Source organism: Empidonax traillii, unplaced genomic scaffold, assembly GCF_003031625.1.
Source record: "Empidonax traillii isolate 1590-97213 ecotype Southwest subspecies unplaced genomic scaffold, ASM303162v1 scaffold312:size2399984, whole genome shotgun sequence".
Taxonomy (NCBI): domain Eukaryota; kingdom Metazoa; phylum Chordata; class Aves; order Passeriformes; family Tyrannidae; genus Empidonax; species Empidonax traillii.
This window is the reverse complement of record NW_020955505.1, coordinates 1,379,907-1,407,707: the sequence shown is the minus strand read 5'-3', so window position 1 is coordinate 1,407,707 and position 27,801 is coordinate 1,379,907. Positions and strand designations below refer to the sequence as shown.

Sequence of the window (27,801 nt, the reverse complement as noted above, 5' to 3'; positions counted from 1 at the left end):
GTAGCATATCCCTGTGGCAAACATAGATAATGCTTATGAGGAAAAGTAATAAGTTATTTAATGTATTTCTAGCCTTCTTTAATGTGTTGTAGCTGTGAATACAAGGCAAAACGCAACACCATATGACCATGCTGCTTTGGGAACCGTCTATAAACTGCAGTTAAATAGTTTCAAGATATTTATGCAGCGCATAAGTCACATGAATAGAGGTTTATCACAATCAGTAGGAATGCTGGATTTTCATATCACACATTTGCTGCTTAAGATGATTAGCAGGAAATTTAATTTGCACTAATTAGCCTTAGGGGAGCAAGAAATTAACTTGATGGGTAAATTTCACTTTTTACTATATACCATACCAACATAGAGAAATTTGAGTTAAAGCATGAGTTGAATACTATGCTAATAGACTGGACTTCAGTTTTTCTAAATTAAATTAAAAGGCTGTAAAAAGATAATATGTGCATGTTGATCGGGTGGGGTTTTTTAGGAGCCAGAGTCACAGAATAATCTTTCAATGTATTCACTGAATTGGCAGCCACTTCCAGAGAGTGTGGTATATTTTCATACATTAAACTACATTGATATCTGATATTACAGCAAAAGCTTTAACAAGTCCTAATTTTCTACATTTGCATATTTTCATTATACAGTGTGCATTTTGACTGCGCATGCAACATTCTACATTGTAACACACAGAACAAACACATTTTTCACATAACTACTGTAAAAACTCCTTATTTTTTAATTTGCAACACCCATTTGTAAATGCATTTTTAGGTTCTGGAGCCTTTTTTCATCTGCTGGCAAAATTTCTGTGAAAACGGTTTTTTAGAAATTACTCTCAAAAGTATGCAGCGAGTGAGGGAGGCATGAGTCATCATATAGTCCTAACAGACAAATAAGAATTAGGAACTAATAAGTTCTAATCTTGCCTGTTGATAGTGACTTTTCTATCTCATTCTTCCAAGAGACCATTTAGATTGCTTGGTTTTTCCCTTTAAAATGGAGGCAGTTTTTATGTATCCACCACTCAGAATTACTGTGGATTGATTAATGAAGGCAAAGCAATGAGTCATTTGGTATGGAAGTATTGGTCCATTACAAACTGAAGTGTCTTGTCATACCCGGCTTGTGGTTACATCCAAATTTATCTGTAAAGAAGGAGATGGAAAGCATGAGTTGCATGTGAGATAATTGCCTTTGATGTCAGCGCTTCTGCTTTAGTTTGTGCATCTAAAGTACACTCAGAATTACCATTACATATTTGGAATTAGGCCGTGTAGTACTTACCTGACACTAGTATGGAAGCAAGAGGTGTGACTTCGGTGAGAGTTTTGCCCTAATAAGTATTGCTGAACTGGGTACCTGAAGTCCAGAGTTCAGGGTGTAAGTGGGGCATAAAAGTGAGTTCAGGTGTCTGCTCAGACTTTCTAGCCTATCACATAAACGCTGGTCTAAAGAGTGATCTCAGATAGACCTGTGGGTACTCATATATTGTATAAGAGATACTGTTTTGCATTCTCAGGTCCTCCTTCATTCCCCAGTACTCTGATTTCTCAGCAGTAGCCCTCCTATTCAATCAAGAGTGCCTGTGTGTGTGTATGTGTGTGTGTGTGTGTGCACATATGCATGGGTATATATAAATATATGTGTACCCACACACAAACAAACATGTATGTGTATACAACCCCCGTATACAAATGCGCTTTGCTTTTTTTGGGTGTAAAAGTATATTTCTGTAAATGCTCACCACTTGTATTTATACAATTATGGGTAATATCCAACTTTCAATCATAATTGACACCATGTGGCTTTTTGTGTAATAATTACTTTGGGACAAAAAACCTTGCAGATGGTTTCAAGAGTGACTCTAACTTGTCATCAGTGTAAAAAGATTAAATAGGATGAGCCCACTCCCTCTGAATGGAATCAGCCATTTTCATTGATTTCAATGGGAGCAGGCGCAACTTTGTCTCTACAAAAGGGAGAGAACATATATTATGTTCATTAAATGAAAGTTTGATTTCATTGAACTTAAAATTATTCATGTGCTGTTAGCAAATGGTTTGAGATTTTATAACCTAGAGCATTTGCTGAATTCTGCTTTGTATTTTCCTCACAGCAATTGGAAGGACCCTCATTCCTCGTTATTTTAGCACTGTCTTTGAAGGAGGTGTAACAGACCTGTATTACATTCTCAAGCACTCAAAAGAGTCATACCACAACTCATCCATCACAGTGGACTGTGATCAATGCACCATGGTCACTCAGCATGGAAAACCTATGTTTACCAAGGTAACAGGGAAGACTCAAAAAAACATGTTGTTGGTTTTTGGTTTTCTTTTTCTTTTTTCGTGTGTATAAGGGTATAAAATATTGGCTGTTGAATTTTTCTGGTAGACTGAGATTATTTCTAATACTGAATACCCTTGAAGCCATTTAATTACTGTTTTCTATAGTCATTATGTGACTGAAGATTTCTGTGGGTATCTTCTGCAATTCTCCCAGAAAGATTGCAAGAGAAGCTCATAATGCCAAGTAGCCAGAACTATCAACTTTATGTGAATTAAATTCAGCCTGACCATCTCCTTTTCTCTGGGCTTGATTTTAAAGAAACAATGAGATTTCACATTCCTGCTACCTAACATTTGGGATAGTATGCATTACATTTGATACTTACCTAGTACAAGGACTATAAATCTCTAGGAAAATAGTGATTTAACACAGTAGGATGCCAGTCCAAAGGGCAGTGAATTCAATGGAAGGAGTCAATTGATTTAAACACGCTCTGGATCAGGCAGTTAGTGAATATTCAATATGTGTAATTGATAGTGACTTATCTTCATGCATAGGCCACTTCTAGTCCTGTAATTAAACTGAGTGCCATACATTTATAAGAAACAGTACAAAGAGTGGAAAATAAAAATTAAAACAAAAAAATTCCTTATATTAAAAAAACCCAATAAAATGTTTTTCAAAATGGAAACGTCCCTTTTAATACATTAACAGGAAATAATGATTTTCCATCTTGTACCTGTTCATCGTTAACCTTTCCATGAAGAAAAGAACAAAAGTAGTAGGGCTAGCAGGAGAAGATAGCTCATCCATGATGCCCTTGGCCCGCAGGACTGTGGAGGTTTTAATTTTAAGTCACTGATTATTGACAGCATCATGACCAGGGTCCACATGGCCCAGACTAGCTTACCATGATTGTGAGTCCCATCCCTTTATGGGGTTTTCTTTGCCATCTTCCTGGCTCTTGGGGTGGGGCTCAAAGAAGAAGGAGAGGATGCTGCTGGTGTGTGGTGCACTGGTGAGCCAGAAGTGTGTATTTAGTGGTGTCATTGTTCCAGCGCTCCCACCACAGCCCCTGAGACTTACACAGACACAAAAACAGATAGACAGAGAAGAGACCGGATACTCCTAGTAGCACTTCTTTGCCTCCTCGCTGCTCCTCGTGCAGGGGACATGGCAAAGGTATACAGTAGCTACTTCTCTGCTGAGATCCCTAAAGCCATTTCTGTGTCGTTTCCCTTTGTGTTAGTTTTAATGCAATATCAAATAAAAGGATTTTGCTTTGGGTTTTTTTTTTTTTTATTTGTAAATAGAGAACACTTTTCTCAATTCAATTAGTTTTACTTATCATGGCAGCACATGACAGTGTTGTTATTTTGGAAAGGAGGTTAACAACATCCAGCAGTCAAAGACAGACTAGCAGCATGATCTGGGCTGGGTGCCCACCTCATGTGAGAGGGCTACAGTTGCCTCCCATGGCACTGTCCTGCTGTGTGCAGTGGGTCTCTCTGCTTCAGCCCTGATCTTTCTCTTGCAGATTCCAGTATTAACTTTTGTGTCCCAGTAGCAAAATTCAGCTGGGGATGTGATTTGGATTTTAGGAGAAAACTTAGGAGGTTTTAATGCCTCTATGTTTAAAATATAACAGTTAGTAAAAGCAAATTTGAAATGAAACACAGTAGTTCATGGAAAAGGGGAAAAGAGAATATATTACTCTTTCAGAAATAAGTTGGAGCCGAATGTTGTCTCAGCTGTGCATGTTTAACTTCTACCAGAGATACTGAGGGTACAGATCCTACCAAAGGTAAACTCCTACTCTCACAGCATTGCTGGTGAAACAAAGCAGACCTTCCATAGTAAGCAGCACTGCAATGGACTGTGTAGCTCCTTAGATCATCTGAATTTGACCCAGTGAAACTACCATGAGGGAGGCTCTTAATGCAAAAATACAAACTCGGTTTTACAAAAATATTCAAATATAAGTGATTGAAACACTTCTCATTATGTATTGAATCAAGAATCCACAGAGTTGAGAATCCAATGTATTTTATTCATTTTGACATTTTGCTAGTTAGAGCAACTCACTGCTTACTGCAGTATTGGATGAATATATAAAATGGCATTTCCATTTTTTTTCAAACAAATATGGCCAGAACATGCCTAGCAGTAAGAATAAGAATAGTTCAGCTTGTCTTGAGAGAGTAAGAGGTCCTTGTAAAGTGACACACACTTAAAATTTTTTTTATCAATATATAAATAAACACTATAAATAATTTATAACAGTTCAATGGCTTAAATAAAATGTGGAAAAAAACTGAAGCCAAGACCACCAAGTTTGTTTACCTGGGAGATGCTCAATTTATTTTTCCAGGTAGAGGAAAGTTTTAGGAGTCCTCTTAAGTCTCTGTTTTTCACTGTGCTTACTGACATTCCAACTTTATGTGTAGGCAAACTGTTTTTCTGCAATTAGCAATGTTTATATTTCCCAATAGTTTGGCAGAGGTGAGCTTTGCCTTCACCACTAAAGCAGTGAGCACCCCCTGGTCAAACCATTCTCTTCCTGCTCCCAACAGTGGGGCCATCAGCTGGATTTTATAGGTGAAGCCCTTGAAACCCAGTGATTTTAATCCTTACTAATAATCTCAGGCACTGCCCAGATTTGTATAAGCTTTAGGCTTCTTTTCAAGCAACAACCCACGTTTGAGAAATGGTAGTTAATAAAGGGCTAAGGCTTCTAAAGATATTTAGTGATAGAGAGTGAGACTGTGAGCAATAGGGCTTAGGACCAAAGTGGGTTTTCAAAGGAACAAGTAGTTGAAATTCCTAAAATTAATAAGTGCAGTGAAGGGGTTAAAAAGCTATTGGTTAGTTTGAGAAATGTTCTTTTTTAGTTTTTTCCTGGCCTAGTCTAGAGCAACCACGTGATACACTGAATGCCTGCCAGCCTCTTTCTTGTTGATCCTCCGGAGACCATCTGTGCTGGGGGCATTGATTAGAGTGTGTCTGCTGGGATTACATCTTTTCTGTTGCCATGCCAACTAATCAGCTGATTTTGGTTACCACAGAAACAAAATGTCAGAGCTCACAGTACGGTAACATGAATTCAGCACAACAGAAAATGTTTTCTTAATTGGAGACTCTTTTGATTTTTTGGATTCTATGTAAAAGGCAGCTTTAAGGAAAAAAAAAAAGCCCTTTTAAAATAAGAACTCTGCCAATTCTATTGATTAAAAGCAATGTGTAAAATTCTGTTCCACATAAGGAAATTAAATTCCTTTATAAGATGTATAAATTTTTACCCCTGTGATATGAGGAATGTGTTTTGGTTTTTCTATTAAAATTTGTTAATGCTAGTGCCTAAAAGCTGTTAAGAGCTGAGGGGAGTTGAGCTTAAGAGAAGAAATATTTGAAAAGCCACAGGTATTATTATAAAAAATTATTTTAAACCTGAAGTATTTTCATGTTAACTAGTCAGTAACCAGGATCTTTGGCCTCAACACAGTTACATTAATACAAAATTTTTTTCTTCAGAGAATCCTTATATGTGTGCATGTGTACCCCCGTGTAATTTCTCATTATAGTGCAGGTGATGGGAATATCAAAAATTAGGGCACAATAACATTTGAAGGCATCGCTGAGGTGTGTTAAGAAGGGCAAACAAGAACCTGTTGCAAGATTCCCCTCCATAGGTCTACAGGAATTTATCTGTATAGTATGCCTGTTAAAATTACCTACGTGTTTTCACAGAAACAGCAAGGAAGAAAAGCTATGATGATGTTAAGTGAACTGTTAACCAGAAAAGCCCCACAATGCCCAAGTGAGAGCTAGCTAAGGCTGAGCTGGGGCTTGTAAAAAGGCTCAACAGACTCGACTGAATTTGGGATGGCTATTTTTCAATCAAATGCTAGGTGTATTAAAATTAAAGTTGCAGAAACCTTTTCTTTTGAAAGCCATTACACCCTGTTTCCACAATATCTATGTACCCTTAACTTGCAAGTTTATGTCAAACAGGAGTTGTAAGTCTAAATATCCAATTTAAAAAGAAATCAACAGCAGTAGTAGTTTATTTTCCAATCAGACAGCATTTACCATACTCCACAGTACTCCTAGTCAAGATACCCTCCTGGGCTTGTATTTTGCACCTTAAAGAAGACCACAACCACTGTGTTTTTTCCACATAAAACTGTGGACAGTTGTTTAAAAGTCCCCAGTAATTTATTCATTTTCAGGTAGTACCCACTTTCTGAATTTATTCCTCCTATATTTTCTGTTCTTTCTTAGACAAGACCCCTCACAAAGCTGCATGAACCATTTTCTGTGGAAGTAGCTCCATTGTCCTGGCTAAAAACTCTCCTCTGCTCCCCTAACCTGCGTGGCAGGCACCTCACCTGGCCTTCCTTGGAAGGGAGGATTAATAAAAGTAGATAAGAAATGAAAAAAAAATCCCAAATAACAAACAAATCAATCAAACAAACAAACAAAAAAACCACAAAAAATAACCAAAAACCCAAATAAACAACAACAAAAAAAGAAATAAAAAACCAAAACAGGACAAAGTGCTTGGAAAAGACAAGAACACTTGGTAAAGACTAGGAAAAAAGAGGAAAAAAATCAGATTTGGCCACAGGCATTAAGGGCGCTGTGTACTCCAACTGGCCATGAAAGAAAGGTTTATATGCCAGGCTGTTGTAAGGAAAGGGCAACATATAGGAATGACTGGGAATGACTGGTTCAGCAACTTGCCATCAAGTGCACACAGTTACACCACAGCCACCTCCACTGTGCGGTTCAGTCATCAATTAGCAGTAGCAAACTGTGAGGGAAAGGGAATTGTTGCAATAAATAAGATTTAGCATACAATATTCTATGTTTCTGAAATGCTATAAAATCCATAGCATTATAAGTTACTGTCTCTGAAGTAAGGCCAATGAAATAATTTTCCCACATTTGTTTTTTCTCCCCAAGAGAACTAGAAACAATTAATCTAGCAGAAAAGAACAATAGAATACTGCTCTGATACTTTTGAATGTTGTTTAATCAATGACACAATACCATTGGAAACAAAATTCCTGGGAATTTATTTCATGCATTTTGTGTATTTTAGGTATGCACAGAAGGACGTCTTATCTTGGAGTTTACTTTTGATGATCTTATGAGAATAAAAACATGGCACTTTACTATTAGACAATACAGAGAATTAGTCCCACGCAGCATTCTAGCCATGCATGTAAGTAATCCTTTATTTATTTGACCTAATGCAAAGAGATGAGGTTTATGAAAAACTCCAGCAAATTTCAAACCCAAGGCAATTAGCTCTAAGTATTTTGGTTTGCCTGGAACTACGGCCATTTACAAGTCCTTTCATCACTCCCTTGTTCCTCAGTGCTATAATATTGCCACTGTTGCTGTGTTTTCATTCTGTTTTAGCATGTAATTTTCCTTTTAATCCCACTCGGTGGTCTGTATGATTTGGGTCCAAAATCTGTTCTTATTGATATGAACTACAGCAAAGTCAGTGAATTTTTATCATTGTAGGTACAAATTATATTTAGGCTTTAAATGAAGCAAACTCATGTTACCCTTGCATAGACAGAAGAAAAGTAATTACCATATATTTACTTAAAAACCTTTGGAATTTTAATCCAGATCTTGTTTTTGTTCCACATTTCATGACTTTCTTTTGTAATTAAATGAGATTATACACAATGGAAATTAAAATATTAAATGTTCTGCAAGTTGCAGTTAAAAAATAATAAGAACATACAAAGAACATACTCTCATTGATGCTTTCAGTTCTGCACCATAGAAGCATTCCTCCTAGTAGTGCCCCCATAAACAAAATCAATAGCAGGAGTATGTGTTTATAGAGGGTAAGACCACAGCCCCAAAGATGTTCCTGTATTTTGACATCAAGTTACTTAGATATCCATAGATAAAGATATATTCTTGGTGAGGTATTTTAGATAGCTTAAGCAACCTGGACTTTTTTTCGAAGACCTACTACAGGTCTGAAGAAAACATCTTTGAAAACCTGCCCCACCATTTCTGTCCCGGTGTTGATTGCTATTTTAAAGGACTGATGACTGAACTCTTCAACAGTTTCCCATTAAGGGACAACGAGGATGGTCATGAGCGACATTATGTATTTAGGAGGCTTCTACAAATCAGAGTGGAAGCAGGTTAGCCAGAAACCAGCAGGTATTAATTTTAATAATGAGATTGATCTCATTTTAAAGAGGAGGCTGGTCTCACTGGTAAAGCTGCTGGCTAGGGTCAGAGAAGGACTATACTTGCATTTTGCCTGTTTAATTCTGGGGAAATAACTTGGATCAGAAAGGTTCTCCAGCCTGTGCTTAATGTCACCTACGTGATGAGCTCTGCTGAAGGTGCCTTGATGAGGTCTTTCTGCTGCAATTTCTTACCCACAAAAAGAAAGTGATACCTTCTTTATCTCTCCCTTTTTCTATTTAGTCTTCTGGGACTCCAGCCAACAAATGGAAGGCTCAAAGTGTGCTACAGTCCCTCAGGAAGCTCTTTGGTGGGGCCATGCTCGCTTACATGACCAGACCTCCTAGGTTTATCTTTTGAATGGGCAGGGACCAAAGGAAGATATTGGAAAACAGTCTTTATTCTGCTCCCGTTTCATAAGGTGTTTATTTTCCTATGCATACAGAGCTCTGGCCTATTACATAAATTTGGTATCAGTGTGTAATTTTCCCATAGAATTGGCACAGCTTTTCAGAGAACCCTCCCTGGATTTCACTAAGGACATAGAAAAAAACCAAAATGACAAAAAGCAAAGTGAAAATTCTTTTTTCCTTTGTTGTTTAGGCACAAGACCCTCAGGTGCTGGAGCAGCTGTCCAAAAACATCACTCGAATGGGTCTGACAAACTTCACCCTCAACTACCTCAGGGTAAGCATACCATTGCTGATGATTATTGTGAGCATTTTTTAAAAGTTACTGTTAGCTTTGAGTCAAGGTAATGAGAGCAGAGTCTTTGTCAGTCAGGTACAAAATTGACCTAACCCTTAATGAGGGTGAAGGAAAAACACAGACACTGTAGTAGAGATGTAGCTGATAACAATTTGCCATTAAAAAGGCTAAGAATTTTATCATGGAGTCCAAGCCATATTTGAATAGCTCTGGTTTTTAAGTCTTTCTTCTCAGTTTTGAATAATGGCTTTATTTTATTGTAAGCAAAACGTTCCCACCATTTTTTCTTTCTGCTTCAGTGTTCCTGAGAAAATGGCAGATAATTCTTATTAAAAGCTTCCTGTATTCTCCAGCTTTTCCCAGGCAGAGGCAGGGCTGAGGGAAAGCTCAGCTCCAGCCCTCTTTGCAGCAGTCCCTCAAAGCAGTCTTCACTTCACATGCCTCTGGGAGCCTGAGCTTCCTCCTCAGCCTTGCACTGAATCAAGTGTGGTTTTTATGATTAAATAATGCATTTGTTCCCATTGCTTTTTGACCCTTAAAGTGCATTCAAAGTTTGGATGTTTATTTTTATTTTTGAAAGTATTCCCCGGTGTGGGCTTACAATACATACACTGAAATACAGATTTGTAGAGTTCATATTTCAAGGTTAAAATTCAGATTTTTCCTATTTCTAGACATGCCATCAGTAGATAAAATGAGGCAAATTGCTTGATGATACACCAAGCTAACTTGGCTAAGAGTATCTGGTTTTATTTCTTTTAATTGTGTGAGTCATTAATCAAGATGCCTTTTTAGGATAACAATAACACTAGAAAATGCAGTTATTTTCAGTCTACTGTAGAGCTGTACCTGAGTCTATATTTTAGCTGTACTTCATTCCATTCTGTGAACCCTGTAATACCTTCCCTATGGATGGATGGAGTCCTATCCCTAGTGTGTCTTGAACTCCAGGGGAGACGGTCTGCAGAACTGAGATGTGTGGTGAGATCTCTCTCACTTTGTCTCTACAGTTTGTAGACAGCCTACAACAAGTAGTTGTACTTACTCTCCCAGTAGGATAAGCCATTGCTGATTTTTGCTTATGTGGTGTTAGTGCAAAAGTTACTGTTAAAATTATACCCTTAGTTGAGCAGAGCAGGTCTGCTGTAGCACAGCTGAAAGAAGAATATGGCATAAATCCTCAGAGGAATAAATAATACATTGCATTAGAATTTTTCCATGTGTAAATGTAAGAATGACATGTCTATGTAAAGCATATTGTATTCTCATGGTTAGTTTAGTTTGTGGTTTGGTACAGAGAGCAGCCCCTGTGCTTTGGCAACAAGCCTACAGCCACACTGTCCTTGTCACCTGGTGGGGCATCCTAGAGCTTGTTCTACAGAAAATCCCACTGGGAATTCCTCTTCAGTCTCCACAAGTTTGGCTTTACACCCTAGTGGGAAACTGGGCAGCAAGTGGCTGGCTCAGGTATTTCGGTGTTTTGTTTACAAATTGTCCAGTGGCACAAGGCATTGAGTCTCCTCTGAGGTCTTTGATCCCCTTGGCACGAAGGGACGTGCTGTGGAGCACTTGGGCTGACACACACCAGCTGCAGGACTCTGTAGTTGTCCTCCATGAAGCTCGGAGGGCCATGCTGGATTCTCAGCACTATCTCTTTCACCGACCTCTTCTGGGTGTTTTGTGGTGTATCCTGTGATCGCTGGATGTGACGATGCAAATGACAGAGGCAGGATTCCTGTTAGGAGGCATCTGGCTTCAGGCACCAATGCTGCTACCTCTGTCAGCATCAAAAAAAGCAAGAAAGGAAGAGGGGGAGGGAAGGGAAAAAAAACTCAGAAAAAGAAAACTGGGATCAAGATAAGCACTAGGGAGATGAGCAGTGAAGTGGAAGGGGATGAAAAGATGAAGTCTTACCTTTCTTCTTCCGGGCTAGTTTTGGTAACTTAACAAACAACATTAGGTCTCTGGGTGCAAAGCTTCTTCTGACTCCTGCTGTGGTGATTCCAAGAGGAAATTTTTTTTTTCCCCAAGCCAGTCTTTACATGTCTCCTTTTCACATGGTGAGGAATTGATCATTCTGTTCTTTTTTTCAGATGTTCAGCTTATCATGGTGGCTCGTATTACATGGTGTGTTTCCATTTACTTTCCTCTGTTAATTTTAACATAAAAATCTTTTCTGAGCTCAGGATTGTAAAATCATGAAGTAAAATAATGTGGTACATGTACCTAGGTTTAAAGTGTTCTGTTTTGTGTTTTTTTAAGTCAGCATTTTATATATTTTATTCAGTCTTCCCAGTGTTTAGTAATTAGCACTGTTCTATAGTTTTGAATAAGGATCAGAAACTAAGCATTAAAATTTTTTTTTTTTTTCTGCTGCACACAGCAAAGGCTTGTGATACTCATAAGCCAAGACTTCACTGATGGGTGGAATTAATCATTTTTATTCTCTAATGTGCACACAGCAGCAAGCTGTGCTGCAGTTTCTTTAAAGGCAGAATTTAAACCTGGATTTCAGATGGTTGTGATATAAAGACAGAGCCTGGTTTTTTTGGGCTCTAGACATCACAGAATGCTAAATCATTGCTAGTTGGGATAATTGCAGTTGCTGGCATGTAAACCTCCATTCCTGAGTGCCACATGCCTGTAGAGCCACAGCTTTGGATGTATGCCCCAGTTTGTCTTCATTCACTCCAAGTAAAGCTGTCCAGCATAGAAGAACATTGATTTTGTAAATCATATTTAATACAAATTTAAAATATATCTTCTTGGAACCTGGAAATGAAATGTTTTATCCTGTGTCAATTGCCAAATGCTCTTTTTCTCTGTTTTCTCTGGCTCTGTATAAAACCATAGGCTTCCTTTCTTTCTAGTTACGAGTTTGTTTTGTTCCAGCATAATTGATTACCTCATCAATGGGGTCAGTGTACTTTGCTGTAGCTGCTGACTAGGAGTCGAATAGGCTGTCTGAGAAATAATGAGGAAAACCTTGTAGGTTTAAAATTAATATCAAGCTTTTTAAAATGTAATTTCTCATCAAGTCATCAAGTAGTAGATATTAAGAACTATCAGATAATAAGGCCAAGACCTATAGCCTAGTCTCAGTCAGTATGAATCCAGGAACAAACAGGAATCCTGTATGAAGTTGGAAGATGGAGTTAATATTCAGAAGAACAGTTTCCATCAAGCTAGAATAATTCAGTCCCCTCATGTTACCTTATATTTTTCTCTGTAATTTTTTAGTTGCTGAGCTACTTTATTTAGATCTTCAATGCATAATAGATTTGAATGTACTCTAAAAACAATAGCTTTAGACTAGCAGCTATATTCACAATTTGGAGCTTGGATATTTCTTTCATTTATTCTCCTAAAATTTCTGATATTATAAAAAAGTCAGCCCCTACTGTCAATTATGCAGGACAACCTGGCATGAAATTTCAAATACAGTTGTATCTGGCCCAGCTGGTTTTCAAAATTTGTCTCTGCTTTCTTGCACTGGCTGGGCTGGAGTCGTTTCTTGGAGCTCTACCCCAAATATATCTATTGCATCCTCCCCACACTGTGCTCTGCTCTGGTAGCCAGTTTATTGATGTTAATGGAGCTGAATCTGCATCTGCCCTTTGCAAAGTTAGGGTTAGTGTGGCAAAACACTCCTGCTCTGCATCAGGAGAGGTATCTAGGCAGGGGAATGCACACTTCCATTTCCCCTTACATCCTGTATGACTCTGTTAACCAAGGCTTGTGTGAGCTACAAATTATCCAATTTGTTTGTTTTCTATATAAACCAATAATAAGGTGTTGCTATTGCTAACAGAGGACAATATTTTCTGAGTCCTCACTTTAACTAATTTAGTTCCTCACTAGACACTTTTGGATTTCTTCTGCTAGGAACATTAATGTGAATTATTAAATGGGACACAATTTTCTAAAGGCATTACTTACATTGTAATCAAAAGCCATTTTTATGTATACCCATTGTGTACACAGAACTTTCTTTTGCACATAAAAAATAAACACACATGCAACAGTTTCCAATAATGTGCAGGGCAATTCGATTTTCTAAATATGGTTTCATGTACAGGAAAGATTTGAGATCAAATCATTTTGGAGCTATTTTGCTCCTAATATGTAACAGTTTGTGGCAGCTATCTGGTCAGTATTTTACAGTGTATTTTCAGTGCAGAAGGAGAGAGTTTACATAGAAGCATGTTAATGATGCAGACTCATGTACTTGGGGGATCAGAAATGCTACATTTATAGTCACTCACGCAATATGAATTAATTTCCTTTTGCAAGTTGCAGTATGCCATCATCTTCTAGGCATTGTGTTTCCCACAGAGGCTGAACCACATGCAGTGCACAGGATGACCATCCCTCACTCAGTAGCAAGTGCTCCAGTTCTACTCATTTTCTGCCATTCTGGAAGTGGTGGAGTCACCATCCCCAGAAGTATTTAAAAGACCTCTAGAGGTGTCACTTAGGGACATGGTTCAGTGGTATCCTTGGCAGTTCTAGGTTAGTGGTTGGAACCAATGATCTTTCCCAACCTAAATGACTCATGATTTCATCTCAGCTGCAAATGTTTATGGCTGCATGGCTTCCACCAGCTGAAGAGGCACTGTCATTCCCAGTGTACACATGTGGCATTGAGGCCCTGGGGCAGTCTGAGGGGTCAGCTAAGGGGACGTGGCCATTCTTAGAAAACAAGGGTCTGATTTTGCAGAGCAACTAGGATTTCACCTTGTCCCAAATACTAATAACAGAACTATTGCAGTCTGTTGTCTCAGGCTAGCTATAGCTATATAGTTGAAAAAGGAGCAGATGTTGTTTCTGGGAACACACGGGTGAAAATGCTTTTTCCATGACTGAGTACCCCTGTAAGGCTTGGGAGCAGGGGCAGTTTGTTAAAGCACCATTGTGTTACTCTGAGCTTACTCTTTCTTGTTCTGCAGTCCCCTGCTTCATGCTTCTGCCATGTTTCCATGTCTTCAGCAGCTCTGAATGAAGCCCACACAGGGCAACTTCATTTACTTTGTGCTGTGCACTGACTGGGGGGTGCTGGGGAAACAGAGTATGTGTTCATGTAGCAAGATGCTATATCCTAATGGATTTGAATAAGTTCTATTAAGGGTTCACAAGCACTCAAAGGAGAGAGTTTGGATCATTTAATCATTCCGGAGATTTTCATGTGAAAGCTGTCAAAATTTTAAAGAATGCTCTGAACTGTAGATGCTGAAAGCAGACACAACATTTTGTAGACTTAGTTCCTAGTAAATGATAGAATTTTTCAATCTAAACCAATCCAACTTGGGGCAGTTCTCCCCAGGAAAATGCAGTCAAAACCAGAGCATTCACACAGAAGGATTCAGATGACTATATCTGGCTATCCATAATCTCTTTCTGCCAACTATAATTAGCTAATTCTGCCAAGGTTTTCTGGTAATGTAATTTCTGAGCATTTATTTTAGTAATGATCACAGTGGTTTCTGTTCCTCTCTTATGCATCTAATGCTTTAGGGACAGTGTTATATGTTACTTTCATAATAATAAATGAGAAGAAGTGTATTCTTTGCAACAGCTCATACAGTCAAATGTTAGCTTTTCACTTTTTTTAGTAAAGACAGAACATCACAGAACAGTTATATCAAGAGTTATTGCATAATAAACGTGAAAGATCACATAAAATGATACAGTCGTGTTTTTTAAAAAAGAAATCATCAAGATGGCATGAATGAGACAAGGGAACAGGAATCGGAGAGTTGCAGAAGATAGGACAGGTAGAGAATGAAGCACCAACTTAGAAATGTTCTGAAGGGAAGATAGAATCTGAAGCAATCTCTGATAGGACAGGGGTTGGGAAGATCACATTCATATTGTTAGAAATAATAGCAGTGTCCTTTTCATCCATGGATTTCTAGCATTTTGCTAAAACAAATAGGAAAATTATGGCACATGAGATGCAAAAAAAAGATGGAAGAAACCCAAGAGCATTAAAAAAAAATTAGACAGCATTTTAAACCATACTTTGGAGAGTATAGTGAGCTGGTGCAACAGTGTCCACTTCTGCTTCTCCTGACCCAGAAACAGATTTTAGTGTCTGTGGATATCAGGAATTTCATAAGTCAGTGAAAAGTGGGGAATGGGAACAGAGCACAAGAAACAAAAGATACAAGAGATCAAATTGGGATTTTAGCAAAAATGGCATATTTTGCCAGTATTCTGGAGATGGTAATGACCAGTCTTCATATAAAGAGCACTTCAAGGCTCATGAATATTAGTTAAGTCGAAAATGTGTGTGTCTGTGAACACAAGCCAGCTACCATGCCCACTGGACATACAAACCCATATGACCTTTGAAATAAAATTAAGGTCTGGGCTAACGAGAATAGAAGGATGATAATCAGCAATGTGAGTCCTTGAAGCATCCATGAGTAAGAAATCAAAATGAAGTTATGTTGGAGCAGTTAAAATTAAAAATGTCAGAAGGGTAAAAGGGAGAAAAAGAGAGACAAAGACAGAGCACTAGTCATATAAAAACAAGCTACAAGATTTGAAATAATAATGTTATTTAAGAAAAGAAAAAAGATGAAGTAAAAAGTCCAAGAATACAGCCACAGGCTCTCTTTTGAGAAGACCAAATTAAAGCTTGGGCTAGTATGCGGTGCCGTCATAAATAATAATAACTATTAATTAAGTTTAGGAATGAGACCTGCAGAGGTACAATTCGTATGAAGACCTGAAAATGCCAAAACCAGCTTCTTGTTCAAAGCAATGAAAACAGCAAAAATTTTAATTAGTTGTTTAATATTGAATATCCATGGGTATTTGGTGCAAATTGTTATGCAGGGAGGAGTGGGTGCTCAGGAGAGGTCAAGAAATAGGCATTAATGCAAAGCTGGTCATTCAAATCTTTGTTCTTGGAAGGAGTTTTTTTAGAATCTGAAATATTTATAGTGAAAAGCTTATGGCTTTCCCTAAGATTTGCTCTTCATCTGGAAAGGTAATCCTATAGCCCATCCACTCATGTTTTTAATCTTCATAAAGATAATTTCATGGTCTATTGTGATATCACAAGCAACTAGCTCATATAACCTTTTTTAAATAATTTTCTATATGTAGTTTAATGGTTAGCCTGCTTATCCCTTCCCCTTCCTCTGCCACTCTTTCTGTAGGTAAAACAACATTATTGCTTACCTCTCTCTACTGGAGAGACCTTGTTTGATGCATCTCAAAATAGAATTTGATTTTCCATAACTACCTACATTGGAGGATTTCTTTGGGCTCTTGAGATTGATCCTGTTTCTAAGATGTTCCTGAAAAGCTCTTATCTTTCTTGTCTTCATGGAGGATATCTCCCCACTTTGTCACTTTAGTCTGTCCATATACTTCCACTTTTTAATTTGTAATCTTGCCATTTTATATTCACAAAAACCCTAAATACCAAAGCCTGGATCTAAACAGTAAAATAGATTAAAGACAATTAGACTGGGTTTGTGGGGGTTTTAGAGATTGGCACACACAAATCTAAATTTGTCTTGCAGTCACCTCCCTTGTACTGGTGCAAGCACTGCTGAAGCCAGGTCAGGAGACTTATCTGATGAAAAAAAAAATCTAATCCTTTCCACCTAAATTATGACCATTCTTATTAGCTCCCCAAGTGCTACTTGTGCTGGGCAGACAAGAGAGCAGCAGTATGAATTTGTATCAGCTGGTGCCCGTCTTGAAGTCAGACCTCATCTCCAAATTTGCCAGCACTGATACGAGAAGACAAGAAAGTGCTGGGGAATCCTACAGATTAGTAGGATGCTGTAAAGCTGTAAGTTTCCCTTTCTTACTTCTGGATCTGGAACATTGTTCTGATTGTGTCTGACCTATTATGGTTTGACGCTGCTATAAATGTGTTTACTTCATTAGACTGACTACTGACTTCCATCGGTAGAATTTGGAGTAGACTCTTGCTCAGAACAGATTGCCATAACTTACAAAACTTGAATTGAAAACAAAATAAGCAGAACAAGAAACGGTTGACCTTTTGCACTGCTTCTGAGTGAAAAAAAAAATTATATAATATATATATATGTATGTTTATAAATGGAATATCAATTTTGTAGGTATTCTATGAACCATACTGTTTAGTAACTTTGCAATTAATTGCCAGTATTCTCTATTGGAAATAGAGAACCTGTTGGAAAACTTCAGTGAACTTGTTCACTGAATATTGGTTCACAATATTGGTGTCCATCAGTTGTCTGTCATCAATGTGCAAATCTGTGCATTCCTTTTGATTTCTAAGCATACCTTCTGTTGATACTAAAGGGAGCATCAGCAGGTGTATCAGACTGATAAACGGACGCCCATGATTTTGTGTTCACCCTGCCTCAGACAGACCCACAGGATGCAATGGGGAGAATCTCTAGGCAGTGTCAATGAGCAAAGGTGCTGGACCAGACCTGTACTGGTGCACAGATAAGGCTTGTGAGCAGAGTGTAGGGAAAAGACATTATCAGAAATATAACACAGGGTTCATCTAAACCGTGTCATTTCCAGTGGTGTGTTCTGCACAGCTAGAAAAACTGTGCTGTGTTAAATATTCCTCCTACTCTGAATTGCTTCCTGTGCCCTCTTATGTCTTCTACTTGGTGTTGGTGCCTCCCCATTGCTCATAATAAGGCAGTTTGTTAAACAAAGATCCAGTTCAACATCCATTAGAGTCAATAGATATATCTCCTTTGATCCAAATGTCATCTCAGAGTTTTTCATTTATTCAGAGGTCTTTTATACACATAAAATCCAATTTATTGAAATTAATTTCTCTATTCCTTTAGGCAGTTTTAGCCATGAAAATGCTATGCTTCATGAACAACAACAACAAGTGGTTACTTTTATTGCTTTTTTTGTTATTATTTTGTTTTGGAATTTTGTAACAAAAGAAAATTAACTTGATTAACCACGGACTATATTTCTTAGGTGAGCCCAAATAAACAAATATCAGCTTGGGAATCTGATTTGAAGAAAGGGTTTAAGAATAGAAAAGAATGAAGGAATACAAAAGAATAGAGCTTTCATAGCAAGACAGAGAATTTTCTCATTTTATTAATCATTCAGGCAAAACTTAGAGCTGATTTAATTAAAGGACTGTGCACCATTTCTACCCAAGATAAGATGATTTTACATAAAATAAGTATGAGTCACATGAAAAAAAACCCCACAGCTGTATTCCCCAGCTGAGATTTTATAGCATCTTGTTTATAAAGCAAAGATTGGACCCAGTCATGCTGGATCAAATCTTCAAGGAAAACACAAGCACTCTTTAAACAGAATGGTGTTGGTGATGAGGCAGAGATCACAGTACTCTCTGGAGCAGACCTTGTCTCACTCTGGTGCTTTGCTGCTCCAGCTTCATCAGGAGTATTACTACTTTATACCAAAAGGTAACATAGATCCCAAGTCTATAAGAAGGCAGAGGTTTCTTTCTAGGGAATTTCCAATTTCATTCAAAGTAATGAAATATAAAATGGAATAATCTTTTGAGAGTGATATGCAAAGGAAGGAAGTAAATTTGAGTCTTCTAAACACTACGTGAGACCTTTTCACTTATCTTTTGACAAGCTGTAGTAGAGCTATGGTGTAATTTGGAATAATATAGTCTATTTAATAGCAAGTCTCTATTTTATAACTCTCCCAACATCATGTTGGTATTCTAGTATATCCTTGGATGCCTTACTGATTTTCTTTCACAGTGTGTGAGATGAGATGTTCAGCCTTACAAAGGAGACCATGTCATATATTCTATTGCTAAGTGCCCTTGAACAATGTAATTTTAAAAATGAATTAATTTTATTAAAATAATTGCAGTAAGAAACATAACATGAAATACAGCTTGCTCATTACTATAGTTAACATTGTAAGGAGAATGACAAACCATTCAGAACAAAATGTATATTCTTAGAGTCTTTCAATGTTATCACCAAAATCATATTCTTGATACTTTAGTTTCTTTTCTGCACCTTCTTCGTGTCTAATTGTATTTTGAAGACCATCTGGTCTCTTTATTTCTCAGCTTCCTCAATTTTTTTCTAGTTTAATATATGGATAGATTGATTCTTGTGGTCGTATTTTAATATTTAGATTCCTACTGTGGACCACTTTGCTACCTGAAGTAAGCTTCCTGTTGCTATAATAAATGGTAAGGAAAATTTTTGCTTTGAATCACAGAAGTATACAAACTGGAACAACATCTCAGAAAGTAGTGACCTTCCTCTGGAGTGACATAAGTGGGTGCAAAGTTTCTCCTGTGGTATTTGTATATTTCATTACCTTTAGAAATACGAGGCATGAACACTGTCAGACTAATCACATCAGCAAAGAACATGTGGACACTGTCATAGTCTGACCTCCAAGGCTTGCTCCCAAGCCTCTGCTAATTGGGCCAGTTCTGCTGAGATCACAGGGGGCAGCCAAGCGGTTCTCAAGACTCTTCTGAGTACAAACCCAGTTTAGAGGGAAAAGGCTGCCTCCCTTATGGACCAAGAAAACCATAAAAGACTACAAAGTCTTCAAGGGCTGTCTTCTTCTTTTTCACTGACTACTGCAGCAGGGATTAGAAATTAGAAATACATGAAGCAAGAGGAAAAGCAGCAGAAAGAAAATCTACCCACATAACCCAAAGCACTTGAGCCCCCAAGGGGACTTGGGAATGATGCTATCTATGAAGATGCTCTCACTTCTCTACTTACACTGTCCTCCCACATTTCAAATTCTGTTAAAGACCACTTCCTTAAAAAGGAAAGAAAACCAGAGAAATCATCAAAAGGATCTAAATATAAAACAAAATACTTTTTCAATGCTGATTGATTTATAGTGATATTTTAGGCTTTTTTCTCTCCATTTCCTTGAAGTGAAATTAAAGAAAGCAGTGTTTTTTGATACCTGCTATGAAGGCTGTTACTGGTCCTTGATAATATCTTTGTGTAAGTGGAAGTTGTGGCTGCTTAGTACTTCTCAAGATGGATGCATCATGCCAGCTTTTACCCCTAATTCATATTCTCATATGAACCTAAAGGAAGCTTACATTTTTAACTTCCAGTGTTTGATTTCATTGTTCAAAGTTTTTTCTTTTTTTCCTAGTTTCTTTCTGAACAAAAATTAGATTAGAAAGAACTTCAAAGGATATCAGCTGCAAGAGGGTTGTTGATTTCAGTAGAATTCTATACCAAGTTATAAAAAATCAGGTCAAAACAGGGGAAAAAGAGGAGAAGTAAATGCATTAAATATTCTTCAGGCTTGTTTTTGACAAAGCATTTAAAAGGTGATCTGCTTACATTTTGCTCACACTTGTTTCTTTGGGGTACATGAATATATACTTTCCCAAACAATTAATACAAATTAAAGTTCATTTTTGCTCAGCTTTCTACTGGTAAGGCTGGAATCAAATTCTTGAGACAGTGTCTGAGAGTAGTTACAGATGCAGTCCAAGGAGCTATTCATCTACACCTGTAATCATGGAAGATGGTGTATATAAAGGAGAAAACAACCATTTGTCATCATAGTCTAGCTTAAAGATGGCCTGTGCCTTAGGAATAAGGCAATATGGGCAGTTCTTCTCATAGGCTACTTTATTCCAATCTGGAGGAGCTGTTAGAAACACCCATTTACTAACACTCAACTCTCTGTGTTTTAATAAATACAGCTGTATGAATCTATAGAGTATCATAGGAATTGACATAGTGCAGAAAACACCTTTGGTGATGAACAAGTCAACCTTCTGCCTGGGAGAGCTCTAAAAAATTTAACAAAACCCAGAAGGGATTAATCTATGATGATTTTTTGCTTTTTGCTTATCATATAGATATTTTATATGAATATAAAATTTTGTGTTTTCCTCAGTTTAGTTGAAAAAAAAACACCCCTATATTTGTTGGCCATTTTAGGCAGCATGTTACTGTGGCAATGGGAAAGTCTAGGGAGTGCATCTTCTGTGGTTGGTTATCAGTGTTAAACACCTTGAATAAATTGCATAGCATCAGGAAAACCAGATGACTTCAGCCATCCAAAAAGTACAAGAAAGTACATTGCCTGCAGCCCCTTGCGGCTATTATAAAATAGAAATAATTATGGAGAGGGGAAAAAAGTTCATCCACATACATTTGCTATAGTATATGTCCATGTCATCATTGAAAATGTGCCTGCAAGTTCTAGCATAGTAAAGCCATTTCCTATAATGAATTTTGTTATGCCTTCCCATTTTCTGTTGACTCTGGAAGTCTAGATCTACCTGCACTCCCATCAACACAGTAGCTCATCGTTTTGCCTTTTTTTTTTTTTATTCAAGCAATATTGTTATAAAAACCTTTATATTCACTGCACAGCTGAGGAGCTTAAGGATGCCTAGAAGGACATAAAGCCACAGTCAGACTTTGTGACTTCACTGCAGCCTTCAGCTAGAGTCTTATCTTTTTAGATTTCATTGCTTAGGACACCGCAGGCATCTGTGCCATCCTGGTTTCAGCCAGCCACTCTGTTCTTTATTTTTACAGCACAACATGGGAGGTGGTAGGTGATGCCCAGCTTTATCTGGTATTCCAGAACCCTTGCCCCAAAGTCATGACGTATGGGTCAATATCCTCCTTCGCCTGAGGGAGCTCAAAGCCCTGGGTGCTGATACACCATGGACATGCTAAAATAATAGTGGGTGCCATAAGCAACCTATTGAGGCTGGGCCATAATGTAACCAGGGGGGCATGGCTCCCTGGGTCAGAAAAGGAGCCAGGTTGTCTTGGCTGACAGGGAGCATTCATGGCTAAGTATGAGGGCTTTTCTTCTCCCTCTGCTCAGGATTCTTTTTTTTTTTTAATTAAAGAATCACTGAACAGCAAGTTGGAGTGAAGGTGTTAGTGGTTGCTCTTCTATGTACTCAACTTGTACTTCTGTGTACTTAAGCCATCCAGGTCTGTCAGACTTTAGAGCTCATTTGTATGTTCAAACTCCTGGGTTAGGCTCATCCTTGTAAACAGCATCCAGTGATGTTCTTGGGTATCTGAATGGAATGTCTGTACTCTTTTGGAGCTGTTCCTGCCTGCATTGCTGATTCTCAAAGAATTCCTGGGCACAGTTCAAGAGCTGGCATGATATAGAGTCCATTGCTGGGAGGGAGTTTGTATGTGGTCTTCTGTCTTGGTGCACGAGAAGGCTCAACTTTATGAAGGTGGGACATTCCTTGCCAGCTGGCCTCACTGCCGCAGAACTGTACTGGCACATTTCATTTACTTGGGTTTCTATGGCTTTAGGAGGCTTAAGTATATGAATTCTGAATTCTCTGAGTATGTGCCAGGCTCACCTCAACCAAGGTGGATGAAAAACAGGACTTTTATGGCTCAGACTCTTGGAGTTGAATGCTAAATGTTGGGATCTTTTTGTTTGTTTGTTTGTTTCTGATGTTCCCTTTAGTGGTAAAACTGTAGTCACAGACTTGTCAATGAGCTTAAAGACCAGATCTCCTAATTTTTTCCCTGATACCATTTCATTCAGCTTTCCCCCCCATATTAACAGAAACACATGCTTGTGTGTCTCTCTCCTTTCTGTCACAGGAAAATGCTGTTCAAAAACTACTGTTCTGCATACTGGGATCACAGTAGGTAATAACACTTTTCCCTGTCAGCTAGCAGGAGAAATGGCAGTTTCTTTTTACTCCCCTCCCATACACACTTCTAGAAGTGAAAGAAACTTGCCTCTGTGGAAGAGGCCAGCCTAGACTGGAAGCAGGCGTGTAGAGCCAAGTATCAAAGTGCCCAACTGGTACATAACAGAACATATTCCATTATGTGAGGACAACTTCTGAATGTCATGAAGGACCTGTAACACTTGGAAGTGTGTATCTGGGTACACAAAATGGGGCTAAAAAGGGGGGGGGGGGGGGGGGGGGAACAGCTCTTCTTGATTATCTCTAGCCCTTACATGTCTGTCTGAGTAAAGTAAGAATTTACCCTTTGATGTCTTCTGTTGGTGCTGCAAAGTCAGGCAGCTTGCACAGATTAGAGGGGTTCTTCCTTTCTGAGTCTCATTTTACAACACAATTGTTAAGTGCCAAGTGCAGTGTTGATATATGAAACAGAAGGAACACAGCTTGACTTTCAAACTCCAAGCAAGAGTTTGCAGTACTAGCAATTAGGAAAAAGATATTTTTATACATAAACTGAAAGTCTTATCTGAAAATCGCGGAGATAATAATCTTGGGACCTTAGGACGTTATTTTACCAAGACACAAATGAAGTATAACAACAGTTTGAGGACATTGTTGTGCAAAACTTTGCACAAAACTAGTAATAGATCAGCTGGTCTGTTTTTAAAAGGAGGGAAGGAAGACTATTTATTTCCCCCCCAAAGGAACTGCTACAAAGCTATTTTCCTTATCAGAAGAACACCTATTTCCTGTATGTTATCTCTGACGTTTGTTCTTTATAACCTAATGAGGGCAGGTGGAACACCATGGGAATGAGTAATTGTTGATTTGATATAATTTTAACTTTTGGTTCAAGCCTGCACATGGGGTTGATATTTTGCACCTTCATTTTGCTTATTGGGAACCCTGGGCTATTTTGTAGTCAATAATAGGGAAAAAGATAGTGCTTCTTTTTACTGCTAGACTGTTACATGGCTCAAAGTCTTGTCTAGAGGCCATGCAGAGTTTTGATATATTTTTTCTTCTGTGAGCAGCAGAGAGGGTTGCTTGATCTTCCCACATAAAATGGTAGGGAGCATTCATGATTTGGGTTCTTCTCTGAATGTCTGATTTAGACCTCTTACACATCTCGTAACAAGCACACAGGGGTCTTCCTGGCTAAGGGAGCTGCTGTGCTGGTGGGGTGAAGCAGCACAGTGTGGCTATGCCTGCTGCCCCCGTGTTCAATAGACCTGGCAGTCAGCTGGGTGCTGCCCACCTGGCAGCCAGGCACTAGCTGACCTTTCTGCCTAAGGGAGTGTTGCAGGAATTCCCCCCAAAATGATCTTTGGACATGGTCATGCCCAGAAGATGGGCTTTCCTCTGTCAGATGTAACAGGCTATGCAAACCTGTTACTCCACTGGTCAGTGGTATTGGCGTAGGGATTGATCTTCTTCAGAGAGGATGCGGTGTTGTGCACGCAATAAACCCAGGGACTGGGAGAAAAGCTTGTGCATCCTCAGCTATGCCCATACTCTGCCCACAGCCAGCCTGTTTTAATTTGCCTTCTTGGCACATAACAAATATTGGGGAGACCTGAGGTTACAAATGATCAACATGGAAAGTAAAGCCACGAAAAGTAAAGATTTAGCCTTATCTGTGCCCAGTGCTGCCCCTTTCCATCCTGGAATGAAGCCAGCTGTTACATTCTGAGTACAGAATGCAAGTTGTAGTATAGGTTGTAGGCTCTGATACAGTCTCTTGAATCTTAAAGGGCTGAACAACCATAGTCTTTTTGCATGTCCCCAGTACTTTACATGGTACTGCAATACCAAACCCTAGATGAAGGTGCTACTCTTCCAGGATTGAGGTTAGCTTCTATCAATAAGAAGAAAAACTGCTTTGGCTCAACCTGCAAGTTATATGACCATTCTTTGAATTTACATCAGGAAAATGACTGTCCTAAATACCCCTTTCTTTTCTTCATCATACTTGGCTGCTGGGAAAACTAGAAGAGTCATACACAAATAAAAAGAAAAATAAATGATATATAGAACTAAATGCAGTTTTCTCTGTTGTCATCTCTCCGGGCTTCTGGCCAAAGAGATTTGATCCCAAGGATCTCCTCTCAGGACCTGAGAACCACAAGCCTCTGCAATACCATCAGTCTCTGCTCCAGAATAACCCTTTCTGGGCAGCTGAGATAATCAGCAGTAATTAGAGCTAAAGTAAGATAGCTTTCCTTAAACAAGCCAGCAAGGATCTGGCTCAGAACACAATCCTAAAAATGCCTTTGTCTATCACCAAGCAGAAAACCTTCTCCAATTGCTTTCAGAAACCCACACATGGATTATTCGTCTGTACCAGTTTCTTAAGCACCATTTGTCCCATATCACCAGTTTCAGCCACACATTTCTGCCCACATGCTGCCTATTTTCTTGGTTATCTCTTGGACAGAGCTATTTCCCCAGCAGTGGGGACAGCATGGTGCTGCTTAAGCTGCCACTGCCACCTAAGAAACAGAACCCTATGCATAGTGTCCTTTGGATCCTGTCCCTTCCTAAACCCACAAGACTGCTTCTAGCCTTGCTTTCTGGGAGAGGGGAAGAAAGAGAAGGAAATAGCCAATTAACACTAACATCTCTGAATGAGAATTTTTTCCGAGTAGCAGTTTATTCAATATTTGATGGACCATTCAATCACAGGTTGGATGCAAATACTTGCAGTCTTCCTAGAAGAAAAGTTTAACTCATTTCTCCACTTAGCCACAGATTGCTGAGGGGCTGGGGAAACTGGGGCATACTTATGAATGTAAAAATATCACCATAATGTTTCATGTTTTCCACACCCTAAATGTTCACTTCATGGTGCAAATACCATATTGCTTCCCAGAACACCCAGATTAGGGCTCTTTTGCAGTCTGAAAAACTAATTAAAAGCTTAAAAACTAGGGGTCTGAAAGAGCATATTCCTGCTAAAGCTTTGCTGGTCAGTGGTGTCTGCAGACTAATTAATCCTCATGTCTTGATCAATTGACTCATGCCATAATGATCTCATACTTTTCCCATTCAATATCAGAATGTTTTTAATGATTGGAAATCTCTGGCTCTGGCTGTGCTTTATACCTTGTGTCATCTCTTAGACTTCAGGAAATTTTTTAGCAAGGGTTTCCACCTTTCACTGGAGCTAACTAAAGGGCTCCTCAAACTGTATGATTCTTTAGCAACATCTCCCAGAATGAACCCACTCACAAAAACCAAGATAAATCAAATATAGGCAAGGACATAATGCAGACAATTCACAACAATAAAGTAGCTGCATTAGTCTCAAAACAGCAATTCAAAGGAGCATAGGATTAAGCAAATACTGTATATGCCAGTTCATTTGCACCATCTGCTGAACCAAATATCAGAAGGGGAAAGGATAGTAGACACATGGGACTGTGTGTTGAAATACATTTGGAAAAACAAAATTGTTTCAGAAAGCTATGAAAACAAAAATCTGGGTGCTTACAAGTCTGCAGCCAGGAGAGGGAAGGAAGAATGATGTCATTTCATAGACCTCAGAGATTTGATTTTTTCATTTACCATTTTTAGGAGTGGGGGAGGTTGTGGAGCTTAATATCATCTACTCTGGAGTCTGGTCCAGATAGGAATTGCTATTTAACTGTAGGAAACACAAGCATGGAAATTATTACACAGAAAACGAGAAGCACAGGTTTTTAAAATGTGCTTGAATGCTGTGAGTGCATGCAAAGTTTGGGTTTCGACAAAGTCACCAGGATACAGCCACAGACTGACTGTGGTTTAGACGGTTTAGACATTATAGCTGCTTACTAAAAATCTGTTGTGTTGTCCAGAGTGGGTGAGAGACATTTGGAATCCTTCAGCTGATCTTTGGATCGATAATATTACTGAGAATGCTTCCCTGGAAAATATGATCAAAAGCTGAGAAATTTTATTGTTCAGATACTATTGTAAAATATGTGTATTAGTCAAAAGATGATACTGGATTTGTGCATTGCCAAACATAGGAAAAATAAAGCAGGGGAAAAAATCCCATTATTATGGTAGTCTGGGAAGTGCTGGTGCATCTCTCTGAAGTGTCATATGGTGTATTAGCATATACCAACCCATTTCAACCCCTGAAAATATGTGTTTATTTCTCTTCATCAAGACTGCTTAAATATTGGAAGTTACAGTTTTTCCCTTGTAATATAAATTGCTGTAAGAAATGTAAATGAATTGTTACTTATTTAATTGATAATAATTGCACTTCACAGTCTGTACCACAAAAGATAATGGCTCTGGAATTCAAAAGACATTTGCACAGAAGTTTAACTTGATGATGAATGGCTTCCTGTGTAAGATGACACATAAGAGCTGAAAATACTGTCCCATCTTTAAAGACTTGAAAAATTCTGATTTAGTTGCAAAAAAAAAGAAAAAAAAAAAAAAAAAAAGGAAAGGAATTTTCTGTGTCCTTTGTTTTGGTTTTGAATAGGACAGTATTCTGGAATGGTTTTGTAAAAATTAGAAAGGTTCCTTTAAAGTGCAGTAAAAAGTAATCATTGTTTAGTTTAAATTTCAGTTCTTATAGTGTCAGAACACCTCAAAAATACTCATAAAGCATCACTGATTCGCAGATAGATGGTGTTAAAGGACATAAAGCATCAGCAGAGAATCCAGTCAGACTTTGTGTATATCATAGGCTGTTATATTTTACTGAATTACTGCCAAACTGAGCCTAGTGACTTCCATTTCACTGAGACATAACTGGTATTTGGCAAGAGCAGAAAGTATCCTCACAGTACCCATTTCAAATTATGGAGTTATTAGTTTCCTTATTATATAGATGGGACATAGAGTAGTTCAGGGAACCATTGGAAGGTCTTTCTGGATGCTGCATGCTC

The 27,801-nt window shown here is 38.4% G+C and overlaps 1 protein-coding gene across 10 annotated transcripts in view; it reads left to right on the top strand.

Annotated features, from left to right (window-relative positions):
- The window catches only part of LDB2 (LIM domain binding 2), a 220,401-nt gene that overhangs the window by 164,714 nt on the left and 27,886 nt on the right, over positions 1 to 27,801 (top strand). For all 10 annotated transcript variants that reach the window (XM_027891234.1, XM_027891232.1, XM_027891230.1 and 7 more), the window contains 3 exons: positions 2,126 to 2,298; positions 7,403 to 7,525; positions 9,130 to 9,213. In XM_027891234.1, coding sequence (XP_027747035.1) covers positions 2,126 to 2,298; positions 7,403 to 7,525; positions 9,130 to 9,213 — 380 coding nt within the window. The remainder of the gene's footprint in view (positions 1 to 2,125; positions 2,299 to 7,402; positions 7,526 to 9,129; positions 9,214 to 27,801) is intronic.